This window comes from Leptonotus elevatus, chromosome 14, assembly GCF_054856555.1.
Source record: "Leptonotus elevatus isolate MCC_2025b chromosome 14, RoL_Lele_1.0, whole genome shotgun sequence".
Classification (NCBI taxonomy): Eukaryota; Metazoa; Chordata; class Actinopteri; order Syngnathiformes; family Syngnathidae; genus Leptonotus; species Leptonotus elevatus.
In genome coordinates this window covers 11,188,749-11,207,844 of record NC_141252.1, presented here as the reverse complement: position 1 = coordinate 11,207,844, position 19,096 = coordinate 11,188,749, and the positions used below count along the sequence as shown (strand labels likewise).

The following is a 19,096-nucleotide window of genomic DNA, read 5'->3' as shown; positions in this document are numbered from 1 at the left end:
ATCCCATGGTGCCCTCCAAATGACTTATTTTCATTACATGTGGTCACAAAATGACACTTTAAGCAGACACAGAATGACAGTGAGACCATATTCTCACTGTTGTGTTACTTGACTCATCCCGACGGGAAGAATTTTGCTTGCGGTGTTGCTTACTGACTCATGACCTTCGACAAGTGAGGCCTTCCAAACGTCGTCATTGCTCACACACAATTACGCAATGTAGCTGGTCATGGTAGGTCTATAGCCACCGAGAGTGCCTGGTAACATTTGGCTCCTCCTCCTGGCTGACAGAGCTCAGATTTTGACTCTCACCACGCCAGCGCAGATTCAGCAAAGCGAGTCCCCTCCCTGCATCTGCTCTCCATCAGTGTGGTATGTGCGAGAGCTTTGATCACCACACATACACTCACATGCACACAAGCTATGTCTGTGTGTAGGCCTATGTGGGAGGCCAAGTATGCAGACAGAAAAAGACTATAGAGTGCTCTCGCACAGACAATGCCCAGTGGATGAAAGAAACAAAAGAGCTGTAAATACTCATTGTAGCCGCAGCTTTGTGGTCAGCCTCAAGGCCTGCAGTAGAAGGTATAAAAGCACATTCATCCGAGGACAAGGAGCCGAAGCCCCCTTCTTGGCACCACTAATGAACAACTGGATCTAACCTGGACACACAATATAAAGTGGTTAAAGTTTGAACACAGAAGAGAGTAGCCGTGAAACTCCTACATTTGAAACTGAACACCAGTTCAAAAGGGAAGCAATAATTGGGGGAAGGGGGTTTGAAGGAGCAATGGCACCCCCAGCCATGCAGATCCTTGTGAAAACAAGGTGGGCCCATAAAGTGTAGATGAGACTAACAGACAAAAGTTTAAGTGGCACATTCATCAGGCAGGCGACATGACAAAACTAGTCATGAGGGATATTAAAAGGTTCAAGGCTGGAGGTCACGGGTGGTGGTAGTGGGTGGGGTGTTCAATAACATGGCATTGTTTATTTATTTATTTAATTCACAACAATGTCCCTGCAACTAGTAGGCTTTGAAACGCCCTTGCAACTATACAATACAATCATAGATACTACAAAAAATTGATTAACAGGTTGCTAAATATGGAAGTTATTACCATTAGCATATAAAAACACAATGGTATAACACTTTTTAGATAAAAAACAAAACAAAAAAACATACGGAATATTTAAGGGACGCCTATATTTCGTGGGAAGCAATTAACTGCGCATATGTGAATACAATTTGGATATTATATCCGTTCAAGAATCCCCAGATTGTACTCTTTGTTTACATAACATAAACTGCGAACCACCGTCCATGTCAAGGGTGTGTGGGAAGGATATTTGCGTAATTTATATTGGCAAAGTCGCGTATGTATTGCTTTATTCATGTTCATTTCATAATATCAATCATATTTCAAAACACCAAAAGCAATTTTCGACCGACTTTGGTCAAAACAATCTCTTTAAAAGAAGTCGGTAAGATCTTGAACTCCCCCGTGCAAAGTGAAGAACAAGCGAATGGTACATTCCGCTCCATCTCTTAGCTGTTTTTGTATCCGCTTCAGAGCGCGTTCAACGGCCAACTAAAGTTACGCTTTGCCATGTCACCGAAAAGAAGTTAGAGGCCGCGTTTATTTGATAAAAAGCGGACGTTCGCCGGCTTTTGAACACCCGCCTTTGGATATATGAGATGAACTAAGTGCGTGTTCGAGCTTTTCGAAGGTAGACCCCGGCTATATCTGGTTCATTTAGTGTACAGCGAACGCCACACAGCGAAGCTACAAGCCTCATGTTTTCGTCCAGCCAAGAGGAACACTGCGCCCCCTCCAAAGACCCAGTTAAATACGGCGAGTTGGTCGTTTTGGGGTAAGTTCTGTTTCACTAAAACAAAAACAAAATACACAACTCTTGTGTTAGAATTTTACTACGCGAACGCCAAAGCGACCTCTTTACGCAGAGGAAGTTTCACAAGAGTGTTCATTCCGTAGCTAACTAACTTAGCTCAACGACTTTTCCTAAAACGCAATTTTTTAGTAAAGAAAACACTACTTTCTTGTGACAGTATTTTGCTTTTAAGACGCCAAAGATTCGTATAGTCACGTTTCAATTCCGACGGGACACGTGCACATTTCAGGTGTGTACATTAAGGTTGCCTTCTTTCGAGTTGACGTTTTGTGATGTTTTACGGTTCTCTGGTGTTTTGAAGCGGAATAAAATACTACATGCGTGTGGGAAGATAAAGACACGATTTATTCGACCCGCAAAACTTTGGTTACCCCTGTGGATTGAGTGCCACGCTTCCCACCTCAGAAGTTGGATTCATGGGGTTTCAGGAATTCGGAAGTGCAGATGCCCCCCTCCCCCAATGACCATAGTTCTTCCCCATTTTTAACACACTGCTTGCTCCTCAGCACATTCACGCACACAAAAGATATTTCAGTTATGTGATACCTCTGTCCGGGCCTATCTAAAATGAGTACATAGATATGAGATGAAGAAGAACCAGGCCTATGAAAGAGTGTAAATTGTACAAATAAATATACGGATGCCATGTTACCCCTGTGTGTTCACTCCGAGGAAAGTAACTAGAAATAAATACAGGATTGCTTCTCGAGAGTAGCACACATAAGTTATAAATGGGACAACTGAAGTCAGTTGTTCATCCATTTTGCAGAGCATAACTTCCAGATGTGTTGTCACCGGTGTTTACCTCAAACAATCTCCACAGGGTTGACATAGCTCCTGCTTGTCCTGCATGGAAAGTTTGCGAGGCTGGTAAACTGACATCAATGTCTAGTATCGGAGTGATAGTTATTTTATTTTATTTTTTACGAGTAGAGATGTACTGGTATGTGTGCAATCCCTACTCACTGTCTGAGTCTTTAAACTAGGGCTGAACGATTTAATATGTGATTGTTTTTTTTTCCAATCAACACATAATATGGATAGCAACAAACAATATCAGTTTTGTTATTAAATGTTTAAGTCTTAACCTAAACATGCCCCTTGCATGTGGGCAAGGAGAGCTACAGTTCCTGGTGCACTTTCTGCCGTTTATTGGATGGATCAAGAGTCTATTACACAAATACATAATAAGAGTCGCAAGGAGTGACTCCAACTCCTGATGTCACCCACTAGGCCACACCCCATAAAGGCACATGTCCATCACACAAATACTACAATAATAACAATTACTAGGGGGGTTTAAAAAACAACAACGATTTGGCAATATAGCACGATATTACAGCGCGCACTTTTGTACATAAAAATCTGTTTCGTACAATACATTTTGCTTTAAAACACTTGTGGTGGGGGTGCTGCAAAAGGATTAATGGCATTTCAATTCATTTCAGTGAGGAAAATTGAATGAATCATGAATAGATATTTATGGTCATTGCACATGCACAGAAGTTCAGAGCAACGAAATGTGTTTAAATGGACACACAACCTCTCTGTTTCCATGTATGTTGTAACCATGTTGTATACAGGGAGTCCTCGAGTTAAGTCGTACGCGACCTACGTCGTTTCAACTTAACAATGCCCGTGCCTCGTCCGTAGCACCTTCTTTTTCATTAATTTCCCACAAGAATCACGGCATTTTTAAGTTATTTAAAGTTGTGTTGTTGTTTCCTCCAGCAGTGGACGTCCATCAGCAAGTCGACTCGCCATCAGGCGCGTCATATTTCCGTGTTTAAGTTTGAATTAGCTATGCCGTCCGTCAGCAATGAATGAATGAATATTGGTTCCGGCTCCTCTGGGTCGCGCAAATATGTTTTTTAAAATTACTGTACAAAGTATTTAGATGTAAATATCGACTTAAACAGGGAAATCCGACTTAAGTCAAAATTCGGGTTACATCGCTAACGGAACTCTGCCGTGACTTGAAGATTCCCTGTACTCTCAGTGGCCAAAACATTTGGTGTACACTAGGGATGCACCAAAATGAATTTTTTGGGCCGAAAATGAAAAATGCTTGGCCGAAAAAAATTATGCCAATTTTTACTATCATTGCATTTATTATAATTAATTACAATTATATTATTATAACATATTTATTTAGCACTGGCATTTTAACAAAGCACAATATAAATTGAAATGTGCCCACAGTTCGCACAGGCGGGCACGGATGCGTGCGGCGGGACAAGGTGCGGCGCACATAAAATCTGGACATTCACAGTGTTTTTCCGCTGGCCGAATATTCGGTGCGTCACTAGTGTACACACCATTGAAATCAGATACATGACTCATGAGCTGTATAGAAATTTTGTTTTTAACAAACATAATAATGCTCAGTTTTTTACACTTTCCTTTGTCACATAGTATGGTGTATATGCCACGGAGGAGGCAGGACTTCTGACTTCCATAAGTCACACACTAACGCTGTTTTCGGTTACTGTTGCAACATAAAAAGCCAGTGCCCCTCCATTGCACGTTCTCGTTGATGGGTGCGAGTGTGTAGGGTACCGTACACACTCGCACCCATCAACGGGAACGCGCAAAGGAAGTGCGAGTATTGGAACGCGACCTATATGTCGCAACGGTAACCGGAAACAGCGTTGGTGTGTGACTTACGGAAGTCCGTGGTATCTACTCCATTGTTTGAACTTCACTATCTGTGATATTGTTACTTGTTCTTTTGTTCCACGTCTTAAACATTTTATGCAACATTGTAATTGTACAATCAAATTATATGAGGTCAAATAGTAAGTAACTAAGTCTGTTAAAAAGCTTTTAATACTGTAATAAACGGCTTGTGTTAAATGTCAAAGCCTTCTCAAGTCAACAGCACTGAATAACACCATGGAACGTTGGAGATATTCATGTTTGGTTATAGTTCACACTTGGTCCTCTACCAAGTCCTGATGAGTGGCATAGAGTAGAGTGGGAGGCCAAGCGGCAGTCATTTGAGGTGTAACATTTCAAAAGATCAAACATTAGAAATAGAAGGGGACTGCATTGATGCAGCTCAATTTCACATGACTGATACATATTTAAACAGCAAACTAGTTGAGGCTGAATCAACAGTGCACTCCATTATCCCCCAGTTGCATCAAAACTCAATTACACATTGTCAAAAGAATACTTAGCATGATTTAATTGACTATTATGCCTCCCTAAAGCCACCTTAACATCGAACATTGCCTCACTATCCTGTGCCCAACCTATTCAAGACTGTCGACTCAGAGCTCAGGTCTCGGTTCTTGACCGTGGCATATTTCGTCCTTCGCAAATAAGGCCAACCCGTTGGGGAGGGAAAAACCTATGGTATGCCACAAAAAAAAGTTAGAGCTATTTTGATCTGTTAGGACTCAAATCTGACATGGCATGGGCCTCTGATCCAAAACAGTTAGTACAATTTATGCCCTTTTTATATATTTATATATATATATATATATATATATATATATATATATATATATATATATATATATATATATATATATATATATATATATATATATATATATATAAGAAGAAGATAACCTGCCTATTTGTCCAGTGGTTAAATTAAATAAGCAAGTTATTTTTGTAAGGTGCTAAGGGCTAGAAAATGTTGTACCAAAACTGAATGGTTTGACCAATAATGTGTCATATTCTTTGTGCTTTGGGCTTGTATATCTGTTTTTGAAAGGACTGATATGAATTTGTGACAGAGTGGTTTTGTCCCTCGCTCCCCCTCCGTCAGACTGCTTCTTGTGCGAGACAAAAAGTACTGCCCCTGGAGGAACATGTGGCATGTTTGAAGTTGATCCTATTTCATCTGTACTGAGACACAGACACATTTGATGGGTGTATAATCACCTCATGTGACACCTCCTTCCGTCTCATTGATAAGAAAAGGAGGGGCAGACAAGCAAGCTGACAACATGGAACAAAGAGAAGCGATTCCCTTGGCAGTTTGTTGCCATGAGTGCCATGACTAGGATTGCTCGGCCTCATCGCTTGACTGCACGGACTCAACCGGTGCTGGTCGGCGAGGGCGTGCGAAGGGGGGTCGGGGGGCTGCGTGGGCATCCTGGAAATGAAAGGATGGATTGATCAGGGCCTAGCTTTTGCTTCTACTCAGCTTCCTCTGTCCATTGTGGCGTAGAGACTGGGCCTATTGATTGAACTTAGTTCGTTTCGCCCTTTAAGAGCTACTCGGTCAAGGAAATGTACAAATCAACTTGGGGACATCTCTGGCACACGCTAACACTTGTTGAGATGTCAACAACGTTGGGAGCATATTCGGACTTAATACTGCATCTCTTGTACAAGATCATACTGTATCTATCGGATTCTTCAGGTCATGCAGCTTGAGTCGGTTGATGTTACTCGTTTGCTCTTTTTGCCCCTAGGTTGGCTTCTGTAGAGTAATGTTATGCCAGGGATTTATTTCTGTAGTTTAGGTTCTAACTACCACATATCTCATTCTAGTTGTAAGTTTGAGTAATAATTGTGGTTGTTTAAAATATTTTTTTTGTATTATTAAAAACTGCTTTAGGAATACTTTTATTGTTAAGAGGCTATAATTGGTCTCGTTTGTCAATTTTTTTTATAACTGCAAATTACGATTTCCTTGAAGCAGAATCAAGTCAAACATGTTTTATGCAATATCTCTATTCTTCATGTCTCTCATCGTGTACTACAATGAAAGGTATTCATTTAGAAAGCTTAGATTGAGGAGGATTTTTAAGTGCCCCCCCCTGGAGTTTTTAATGGTCGGTGCAAACACTGATCATTTTGACGACATTCTAATCCTTGCGTTGAACTTTTCTTCCAGCAATTGTGCTTTTACTAAGTTGTTGTTGTGTAAACGTACCCATAGGAGTTTCATGTGCCTGCCTTGTGTAACAGCATGGGTGCTGGGCAATATAGCAATATCTTCTCTAATCCCCACTGCTAAGTATTGGAAGGTAAATCCTTTGTCTGCCTGGCAGAGGCTAAAAAAAAGAAAACTTTACATTAAAACACAGGTTAACGTGAGAAAGGTGGTGGTGACGTTGTCAGTATTAAAATGGTGAAATATTTCACTTATAGTAACTGTAAAATTACACTGAAATAGTAGTACTAAGTATTATGCTCTCTGAATAGAAAAGGATAACAGGTGACTACTAAAATTACAATCTTGTGATCCCGAATTAACCCGTAACCTCAAATTAACACTTAGCTAACCTTGGAAAGCGAGAGACAAATCACATTGATTGCATAGTCAATTATCTTTTTCATTGCAGTTGATTTTTTGTTGTTGCTAGTAAAGTTAATTACTCATTTGAAAAATACATTATACTGAATTTGCATGATTTAAATTCAGTGTAACTTCCCTGTAATTTTCCATGTGTCTGAGCATTCACACAAACTCCCTGAACATTCCTTGGACCACAGCGAGCAATATCAGACATGCATACAGCAGCCAAACCAGTATCACACTGTCTATAACCTGAGATCGTAACAAGTTAGACGATGTAGGTATGTCAACAAAATTCTAACTATACATCAAAATAGAGCGCATGTCATTGAATGGAGATTTGTGACACGAATATAATTCGTCCTAATTTGTAATAACTGGTAAAGGATTAAGGATTTTATGCCACTTATGTTACTTTTTTATTTATGAATTGGCCCAAATTGACTTGTATGGAAGCCCATTCCCGCCATTAATTAAAAAAATGTTTTTGTTAACACCGTCAGAATCCGCCAGTGGGGGAAAAAAAAGTGTTTTTTTCCCCCTCACTGTCGGAAGCACATTTCCGCCAGTGGATTTTATTTTGTATTTTTTTTAGTTGAAGACCTTTTCTATCAGACCTGCATGCGGCATGTGCAAGCCATCCATCGGATAAAAGCCACACACGGATTAAAGTTTCAGGCCATTTGTGCGTCCAGTCGATGAACCAAAATGAGCATAATGGCATACCGACATAATTTTAATTTCAACGGAGGGATCAATAAATGTGCAAATTAAAGTGGCCTAAATTTCAGAACTCGCCATTTGTACAAATTGAGCCCGATGTTAGAGTGAGTGTGACAATGATTACTCAATGCTAACTGAAAAAGTGGTGGGTATACTTGATGCTGACTGAAAAAGAGGTGGGTATACTCTGGACACTACAACACTGGTTCCACGGTGGAAGCATCACAAAACTGAATGCATTTGTTCGTCCATCCACATTTTGGTGAATTGCAACACCGACTTGTTTGTCCATGTGCGTACGTGATGTCATCGGGCCACATGTGATCCAGTAGTCAGCTGAAACAAGCCCTGTGACATGGGTACATTAGTGAACATTTCAATAATAAAATGTAAATAAATGCACCCAATTATAGCTAAAAGGTTCATTTCCAGTAGTACACCCCCAGCCAGAAGGAAAGGGCTAATATAAAATAAGTACTCTTCCTGGCATCAGTCTTTAAAAAAGAAAAAAAAGTGGTATCGAACAATAACAATCAAATAACAATTGATATTATAAATATTTTATACTACCGGTGTCCGATACATACTTTTAGGATCATAGGCCATCTTGGCTGACACACGCCGTAACATAATTTATTTCTTGTTTCCTGTTTGTTTTTTTAGCTCTCTAGATTAAAACATTTTCTCCAGACACTAATTAAATTTTCTTGCAAGTTTGCTTCAAAGTTGGATATGCTCCACTTTAACACGGTCCCAGCCTGACATTTGTGAAGTGTGCCGGTACTTGATCATCCAAACACTTACTTTACTTTTGGTGTGAAACGATGACAAGTCCATCTTAGGTTAGCTTAGCAGTTAACACGGCTTCGCCGTCTTTCTTCCTCATCCCTTCGTGAGAACAATGCTTGTCAGAACTTGAAGTATAGCTTGTTCACCTCCATGGAGATGGTAATTTCTGTCTTAGGAGCGACACTGCAATGGGCTTTAGGCGCAATAGTTAGCCAGCCAAAGCGTGTTTCGAACAAGCTGGTGCTTGCCTTTACCTCTCATTACTAGCGTGACGGTGACAGGAGCACATTGTCGCCGTGCCACATTACACTCATGCATCCAGCTCAGTGAAGCTTTTTGGGGACTGCCTCAGCAGTTCAATAATCAGAAAAACTTAGTGAAACTGGGAATGACAGATTTTTTTATTTCAATGTATTTTGATGAGGTGCAAAAAAAAAACTTTTTTTGACTCGCAAACTGTGATGTGAGACCGCTTACTGTATCTTGAGCCTGGAAATGCTAACAGGCGAAATGCATTAAATAATTCAGTTGTTTGGAGAGTCATCTATTGTACCACCCAGTGCCACACTTGCTCTCAGTGGGTGCCTTGTCCAACAGGCCCGCTTTGTGCTGTGGCCTGACTTGGACTTTGTGTTTCAGTGCCTGACCATCCATGTGGGCCATTATTAATTATGATCTGAATTCATTACCTATTTGAGGTTGTTGAGATATGTGGCTTGTAATGTATGTCCAGTTCCTTGTAGTTATGTGTGATTATCTGACAGGAGGTCTGTGTGTTGGATAAGAGTTGAAAAGCAGGAATCAGCTGGTAAATGGTGGATGTGTGGTCGTGGGCACAGGAGGGGTCCAGTCCTACAGGAAGGGGACAGACAAGGTCACGAGAATGACTGGAAATGCCTCAAACAACAAACCTGACGTGCATCCCAAAAGCTGCTGGTATGCGGGCGGGACAAAAAAGGAAAAACGGCTGCACTTTGCACTGTGCACACCAACCCAAATCACAGTGCGCATTATGTAATAAGCGACAGCATCCAAGGTAATGCTTAGTGTGCTAATAGGTTGTGCTAGATTTCCAAAGCTCCTTTTGAAACACATGAATGTTTCTAATTCTCTTGGTTTGCTTGTTATGATTATAAGAATTATGCCTGTAATTCCCACCTGACATCCTGATGCTGCTCCCCAAAACTTTTTTTTATTTCAATTTGTGTGGGCATGTATTTACTGTCCTTCCCTTTACCCCACCCCCTCTCTATGACAGGTACAATGGCTCCCTGCCCAATGGGGATCGCGGTAGACGGAAAAGCAGATTTGCGCTATACAAGAGGACCAAAGCCAATGGCGTTAAGCCGAGTGCCGTGCACATCCTCAACACACCCCAAGACAGCAAGGTACACATTTAACAAGTCGAAAAGCGCAATCACCTGCCTGTGTTTTGATTTAGACAACCATGTCTGCTTAAGTAGTCCGAAGTGCAGGCACCTTGTTTTCTCAATTACTTCAGCGTTGAATGTGCAGCATACCCGTATTGTTTACATATCTCATTGATGTTTCTGGTAGAACAACACTTCTTTGTAAGGCCTTGCAGTTTACTTTTTCTTTTGCACCTAAGACGCTTCCACAAACTGCCTGGTCCAGTAGAACACGTCGGCCTTCCTTCCTGCATTCCTCCCTTTGGTCTCCGAGCAATACTGCTTAAAACGCCAGAGGGGTTGCTTTCATTTGCACCCCCTGAGGGCCAATCCTCCACACGTTTGCTGGTAGTTCAGCTCTCTGGCCGAAGGACCCTGGGCTCATGTTACTCTCACCATGTGGAATTCGACTCTTGATGCCTGTCGATGTTTTACTGCAAGTCTTCTGTGAAACTGTAGCGGTCTATCAAATTTAGATGCATGCGGGCCTGTCCTGATAACAAATGTTTTAGGATGATATCTTTTCTTACAAACTATCACAATAAATGATAGTGTTGTTGTTTTTAATGCCACTCACATAGTGATACTACAGCACAATAGAATATATAACAACAAACAAAATGTCTTAAATAGAAGATATATATGAATAAAACGGACTCATAATCTGTTGTACAATTGTCAAATTGCGCTTGTAACAACATACTGTACAACCACATATATGTAGTGGCAGAGTAACTTGAGATTTCTTATGTCTTGAATGATTTCTTTCACTCTTGCACAAGGCTGGAATGGCTGTTTTGGAAAACTTTTTTGGGGGGGTGGGGGGCGAAATTAGTATTGAATATCAAGTCTGACTAATTTCTTTCAACGTTGGTTTCTCAACTGATTTGAAGGGCTGCATCACTTTCATTAACGTCTGTTTGGCTTATTAATTTTTTTAGAGATCTCAGTATGTTCATTCGGTAATCTCACCGATTCAACATGCCATCATCATTGCGCTTTCTTTTTTTAATTTATTTTTTATTTTGTGTGTGTGTGTGCGTGTGAGATTGTGCTCATTAATTTACCTGAAACCTGTTAAGTCACATACCCTTCACCTTAACCGAATACTTCAGAATCCCGCTAGAGTCGTGAAGTTGTCAGGGGACCAGAGGAAGGATCCAAGAAAAGAAAGATGACGCAAAGTGAAATCCAGCATCGACCAGACACCAGCTACTACCCACAGAGTTACAAACCATCTTTCACCAACTCCAGAAACATCTAAATTCCAACAAATTAGAGATACCTCAAAAGACCAAAGGAAAGACTGAAGGAAGGATAGATGAAGCAGAGTGAGATCCACAAACACCAGCCTCCACCGATTCAGCGACCAGAGGGAGAAGCAGATTCTGTTTGGCCCCCAAACCCCCAGACATCCCCCCGACCCCCACCCAGCCACCCGTACCATACTAGGCAATTCACACCCCTAATAGCAAAGTGTTTGCAGATTGCTATTGTCACATAGTGGTTTTATAGGTATTGATGAAATAAGTTAAGTTTTGCAATGTTTAATCGATTATATTGCTCATTTTGAAACAACACACCTCTTCTTATCGTTAGTTAAATTTCTGGTTCATTGATTATCATCACACTTTTCCTCTGCTACTACTGGTACCCTTTTGAAAATGTGGAGTTGATCTTTTTACATACCCAGTAAGCTTCAAGCGTCACGAGTGTTGATCTTGCATAATGATGATTCCAACTTGCTGGTTGCAGGAACTGTCGGTTACATGCATTGTCTACTCCATTCTCTTTTGCCGCCCTGCCACACATGCTGTTAACTACCAAGTTCAGGATCAGGAGGGCAAACAGAGGAGGAAGTTGTAACAGTTGACTGACCCTCGGCTCCCAGCTGTGCACACACGGGTCAAAAATAGCTTGAAGAAAAAGAGGAGCGTGCGAAACTTAATTTGAGGGAAGCCTTCCTTGACGCTGAAAGGTCAGCCTTTTTTTTGTCATTCGCCCCACAGTGACAGTCACACTGTTGAGAGGTGTTTCAATATGCTTAAATGTGTTCCAGTAATTCGAGAGGGGTAAGGGTAAGACCATTGACAAAATATATTTATTTTACATGGTCTCAATTGCGCCTTTTCACCTGTCGCAGGTGAATCTGGAACATAACTGCTCCGATAAATGGGGGTTCAACCGTAGCGTTTTTCCTTTTTGCTCGCATTCTTGCTGTTGAACAGGTGGAGCACCGTTTGTTTGTGAGGGAAACCCACAAGTGATGACAGCTGACCCTAACCCGAAAGCAGCAACGCCGTTGACCCACTTTCTCCCTCCGTTTCTTTCGCACGTGACAAAGGGAGGAGGTCGGTAAGGGTGGGTTTGTTTTGGGGGAGTGGAATTTGCAGATTAAAGAGGCATGTGGTAAAGCGTCTGTGGGAGCAGAGCGGATCTAACTTTTGCATTGAGACAGTCCGGTGGGTCAGCGAGTTGGAGCTAACTGAGGCCAGTGGGCAGTTTATGGTCACTGCCATAGGAGGGTTCCCTTGCACACATTTCTCTTCGATATACTTCTACACTAACTGGATGTTGAGACACAATATATTGTTGGTGCTATTGTTCTCTTAAATCTGTAACTATACTTCTGAGACAATGCAATGGTTGCAAAAAGCTTTTGCTTGAGAAGTTGTTCTTTGGAAACTTCTTGTACACAAGCATGCATGGTTTAACCCGTACTTTACAATGAAAAATCCCCCCTCCCTGGTTTTAGCATGCGTTTGCGTTACCATTATTAAACGTTGCTTATTTTTACCATTTATGTTTGATTTCCGTTTTAGGCTGTCAACTCCAAAGGTCAGCACAGCATCTCATACACGTTGTCCCGCAACCAGACAGTGGTGGTGGAGTACAGCTATGATAAGGACACCGACATGTTTCAGGTAGAATGCTCTTGTCTGGAATGTTTGGGGTGGGCAACTTACATACTGGAGGGTGCCAGAAGTTTTCAAGAGTGCGAATGGGGGCCACATAGGGCCACACACTTACTAACCAGATGTTTGACAAAAATACCATTTTGAATAGACAAAATATGTGCATGCATGCAAAATATGTGCTCTTGATTAATATATTTCATTTTTCAGAATACATTTTTCAATGCATGTATAAACTCACTGAAAATTTTTATATTATTGAGGTACTATGTTTGTTCTGACTTCTGTACTATATTATTTCAGATTCACAAAACATTAGACCTACACGTGTTGTATAGGGCAGTATAAGACTAGGACATGTCTGCCATCTAGTGGTGAATGGTGATGTTACACCTTAAAACTACAGTTGACCCGGCATATTCACAGTTCAGCACCCGCAGATTTGCTTAATCTGATTTTTTTTCTCTCAATATTTTTTTCCGATTTTGGATTTTCCTTTTTTTCTGGGATTGTTTTTCCCATTACCCCTCCCTAACCCATTAACCTAACCATTTTTTTTGTAGAAAACGTATATAGTATGTTTCTCTGCTTTTTTTTTTTTAATTTATGTTTTTGCTTTGTATATATTAAAAAAAGCAATTTAATTGATCATGAATCTTGAGTTTACAGCAAAGGGAATAATAGTAACTATGAATTTCGACACATTGTTTTGCAAATTGGAAAAAAACTCATTTTTAACACAGTTCATTCACCCTAGATAGTCAGTTTTGCCAAAATATTTCATTAAAAAATTCCCACCCGCTTCTGCCGCAAGGGAGAGTCTAAATCAGGGGTGCTCAAACTCGGTCCTCGAGAGCCCCTATCCAGCCTGTTTTCCATGTTTCCCTCCTGAAGCACAGCCGAATCTAATGATCAGCTAATCAGAAAGCTTTGCAGAAGCCTGATCACGATCCTGGTCATGAATCAGGTGTGTTATTGGAGAGAAACATGGAAAACAGGCTGCTTGCTATACAATTGTACTATTGCAGGAAAACTATCAAACAAAATGTATTTATGCCTTTTTATGCTCACCACAAAGCAGCAAAAGAAATGACATGAAGATATTGTATTAGATTAGTGATTTGTTCCATTTCTGAACAATGTTTCCCCCCCCGCACTCACAAATAGATTGGCCGTTCCACTGAGAGTCCCATTGACTTTGTGGTGACAGACACTATAGCAGGAGGCCAGGAGGGCGAAGAGACTCCCATCACACAGAGCACCATCTCACGTTTCGCCTGCCGAGTCGTATGTGAGCGGAATCCTCCCTACACCGCTCGTATCTACGCAGCCGGGTTTGACTCGTCCAAGAATATCTTCCTTGGGGTGATTACTAGTTACTGTTTATCTTTTTTTTTAATAGCGCCGCATCTTTTCTTGTAGTGTATGCTTACCAGTTTACAAGTTCTTTGTACATACATGGCCAATACGTCAGTTAACATCTTGATTTGGGCTTCTGTTTCTACCAGGAAAAAGCTGCAAAGTGGAAGAATCCTGATGGTCACATGGATGGTCTGACAACCAATGGTGTGCTGGTGATGCATCCCAAGGGCGGGTTTACGGAGGAATCCAAGCCCGGCGTATGGCGGGAGATTTCTGTGTGTGGGGATGTATACACCCTGAGAGAGACGCGCTCCGCACAGACTCCAGGCAAACTGGTCAGTGCTTGCTAAACACACGCACGTAGTTGGCAATTGTCATTTAATCAATGTCGCACAAAATCACCAATATACCATATGTTTAAAAAATAATAATAAATGGCTGTGCTCCAATACAGTATTTGGCACATTACAAGGGGTATGTGGAAAAAAATGTAATAATCTATTTCCAAGATCAATAATGTGATGCCAAAAATCACAACAACCACGTCAGCTCAAGTCTCATGCTTGCAGGGTTGCTAATAAAGCTACCTCTTTCAAGTTAATTGCCTCCAATTAACTATTTTTTTCTCCTTCTTGGTTAGCTGAGAACAGGAAGAGACGTGGAGGAGGAGCCTCCTCCTCCAAAAAAGGAAAAGGGCCATTTTGCTCTGTTCTTAAAAAAATAAATAATAATAAATACCCATGTTGCCCAAACACCACACAGTAGCACATGGTCTGTTTTAAAAATAGCTCACCAGTGATGGTGACACTAACTTTCTAAAAATAATTAAAACAACATTTGTTTATGTTAACATTTATTTATTTAAACTCAACATGTTACATGTATGTTGTGTGCCAAATATTCTATATTTTGTTTTCAAGATGGTTCAGAAAATGAATGAATGAATGAAATAAAATAAAATTGCTGTTTTTATTTATCCTTTTTGTTTTTTTTAAAGGTGATTTTAGCGCTTTAATATATTGTCGCTGTCCTGTGAAAAACACTATTGGTTTTTATGTTTTTGGGATGTCTGCCTTCAGTTTCATTCCATAAATGTAAAAAAAATTTTTTAAAGAAAGAAAGAAAATGGACACAAGTGTTTTTCACAGGACAGCAACGATATTATTATTCTTAGTGCTTTGTTCCTGATATTTAATAGTTAACTGCCTGTTTAAAGTGGATTCAAAGGAGCTCTAATTTTTTCTAGGTTTATTCTTTATTCTGATTAGTGTTTTTTTCTTCCCTAGCTGTTACTGTACTTCTTTTCAAAATAACATTTAAAAAAAAAAATAATAATGCTGAAGAATTAACGAAATGTTTTAATTAAGGAAACCAAAGAAAATGATTTTCATTGAATGATCAGTTAAGTTGCACTTTTGGGGAATCACACATCACACGGAACGACCCTAAGAACAAACAAAACTGATGAGCACCTGTGTGAGAAAGTGCAGTAAAACGAGGATATAGTTGCTAATAGCTTTTTCGTCTTCAGGTGGAGAATGAAAGTAACGTCCTCCTGGACGGCTCGCTGGTGGACTTGTGCGGTGCAACTTTGCTGTGGCGCACGGCGGAGGGTCTCTTTCACACCCCCACCCAAAAGCACCTAGAGGCCCTCCGGCAGGAGATCAACGCGGCGCGGCCCCAGTGCCCCGTGGGTCTCAACACCCTGGCCTTTCCCAGCATGCAACGCAGCCGCGCCCTCTCCTGCCTGGAGGACAAGCAGCCTTGGGTGTACCTGGCGTGCGGCCACGTGCACGGCTACCACAACTGGGGCCATCGCTCGGAGCAGGGGCCCAACACCCAGCGGGAGTGTCCCATGTGCCGGGTGGTCGGCCCCTACGTTCCGCTCTGGCTGGGCTGCGAGGCCGCCTTCTATGTGGACACGGGTGCACCCACTCACGCCTTTGTGCCGTGCGGACACGTGTGCTCGGAGAAGTCTGTCAAGTACTGGTCGGAAATCCCTCTGCCCCACGGCACCCACGCCTTCCATGCCGCGTGCCCCTTCTGTGCCACCCAGCTCGGCCTCGCTCAGGGCTGCTCCAAGCTCATTTTCCAGGGCCCCGTGGACTGAGCTGAGGCGCGATTCTGCTCTTAGACAAGAGTGACAACATGCTGTGAAACTGTTGAGATTATTTTCTGTTTCCTTTTCCTCATGTTAGACCCTCTGTGGGAAGCTCAGGTGGGGATAGTTTGGATTGTTAAGGCTGTCTGGATGCCTGGCCGGGCCGGGCCCTCCCTTCCGGAACCAAATACTCTTTCAGCTATCCTGCCAAGCAACTGCTTTAAAGAAGATACGCCCCAGCACTGGGGGGCTCCACATGATTTACAATAGCTGGTGGATTTTATGCTTTAGGTAGAAAGAATTTCATAATTTTTACTCCTTTTAAACTTGATAACAATGAGCATGTGTAGGCAAGCCTGAAGCAGGCTGAGTGTAGCTCCTGGTGGATCAGAGAGGTTTCCAAGAGCCAGACAGCTGGACTGTTGGCTTGATGTACCCGAGGGGTCCGGTGCACCTCATTTGGCCCTTAACTAGTGTTGTTCCGATGCCGTTTTTTTGGCCCCCGATACCGATTCCCAGTTCTTTTTTTCCCCAACATGAAAAGGCTGCCCTGCCATTGGTTCAGAGCATTCAAGGGCCAATAGGATATCTTGGCTCGGCATGCAGTGAGCACGTCACACATCAGTGAATGTCGTGCACAAGCGTCGGAAATAATGCTGTCGGCATGTTACTTGTTAGTACTTGCCGATGCCGCTATTTTAATGCAGTACCGGGGCCTCTCCTGATACCGGTATCGGGACAACACTACCCTTAACCCAGCCTAACGGCATCTCGTAACCCTGCGGAGTTGGCTTCCATATGCCTCACATAAACGCAGTCAGAATTCAGTGCCTCTAATCCCACAAAGCAGTGGGAATATTTTTCACAGAAGAATATTTAGTTGAAGGCAAGTGAGGTAGCTTTGCATACCGGTGTAAGGAAATGACAGCCCACATCGATCCATCTCCGCATTTGTATCCCACAGAAGAACTATTTTACTACACTGAGGCCCTCGCACTGTTTTCTAATGCAAATGTTAATATATTTTCCTTCATAAATAATGCGCGTGAGAATGTTTTTGATTGTGTGTGTGCGCGTGCTGGACGCCGTGGGTGCCCTCGGGCTTTATTTGAAAGAAGAGCCCCCCCCCGCATCATTTCACCCCAAAAGCCTCCCTTATGATCTCTCAGCCCACCAGCCAAATGCTCGACGAGAACCTTGCAGGGCTTGACAATGATTGTACCGGATTACAGCCTCTCGATAGACTCGAAAGATAAGACCTGAGACTGTATAGCAAGCATATGCATCACTGATAAGTGTGTCTCAGTCCCACACGTGTACTGTACGCCGTCTGCACTGTTGTTGGCTTCATCCTGCGCTGGCTTGAAGCCAGCGACTGGAGCGCCAAGAAACCTGGGCATCGCCTCAGCAGCGTGCAGAGATTATACCAAATATAAGGAGGAGCTATTTTCTCTCCACGCGCAAGAAGCAAAAGTGGTTCTGTAAACAATCCCTAAACCCGGACCGCTGCTGCGGCGCAATGTTGACAGCTTTGGATTCCAGTCGCATGCACCAGCTCCATGGGAATAATGATATTATCTCACATGATGCCAAATTTGTTCTTTTGTGCGCGCGGATGACTCAAAAACAAACTAGCGGATGAAGTGAAACTAAAAAAATCGGGGACAAATCTGTGTATTCTTTTTGTGATGTTAGCTTAACAGACTGTGTCCATATGTGGAGAATATTGGCAACAGTGTTGATTCTGCCTCCGTCGCAAACAATACCGAGCATTCAAACTGAGTTTTGCTTCCAGTAGCTGCATTCAAGTCGTCTTCCAGAACTATGGATGACTGAGGGGCAGAGCCACCTTGAATTCACCCAAAATGTTCTCCTCTCCCTACAAAAACTTCCTTTTTAAAAGTTGAAGCAGCTCAGCTCAGAGGTGACGCCATGTTGTTACGTTTGACATAAAAGGCATTGCGAGGTCGAGAACGACTTGTGCCACGTACCAGGCAGTCAGAAGCATTCCTCACTGCAGGTTGCGTGTTCTCCAACAGCTGCCTCAAACATTCCTTCTTGGTAAACATGGGTGGGTCCTCAAGGGCTTGTTCATGATTTAGTCTCTACAGGAAGTGTGTACACAAGCCATAGGACGCACTGATTCAGTACTTCTCCCAATGCAAAGAAAAATTAAATATTTTTTAAAAGTAATCTGCAGCGATGTCTTTTTTTTTTCTTTCCCCCCCATTTAATTTTCATCCTGACATCTCAAATTTCACACTTGACGGGAATTTTTAAAGAATTTTATAGACAGGGAATATTTGTACTACATAGCAACATGATTACGCACGCTTGCATACGTGTTTCATCATTTTCCTCTTGTGTATTTCTTTGGGATCTACATTGCCAAAATGAATTTTTTGGGGAGATAAGAGGCAGCATTTTCTTGAAGTCTGTTTTAGGCACATTCCATGTTGTATCAGCTCTTTATCTCCTATCAAGCTCATCTCAAAAATCACCGTTGAGAATGATTGGATGAGCTGCATTCCTTGGCGTCTCCAGTTTGAGCCACAGGGGGGCACTGTTTCCTCAACAATGGAGGACAACGCCATCACTGCAATGTGCCTGCTGTTAATAA

The 19,096-nt window shown here is 42.0% G+C and overlaps 1 protein-coding gene across 1 annotated transcript; it reads left to right on the top strand.

Moving 5' to 3' along the window:
* The first annotated feature begins 1,573 nt into the window (after positions 1-1,573).
* Positions 1,574-18,669, top strand: peli2 (pellino E3 ubiquitin protein ligase family member 2). Its single transcript, XM_086095208.1, has 6 exons — positions 1,574-1,875; positions 9,948-10,077; positions 12,921-13,022; positions 14,181-14,378; positions 14,522-14,710; positions 15,907-18,669. The coding sequence occupies exons 1-6, from the start codon at positions 1,799-1,801 to the stop codon at positions 16,483-16,485; spliced, it is 1,275 nt and encodes a 424-aa protein (XP_085951334.1). The 5' UTR covers positions 1,574-1,798; the 3' UTR covers positions 16,486-18,669.
* Positions 18,670-19,096: the final 427 nt, after the last annotated feature.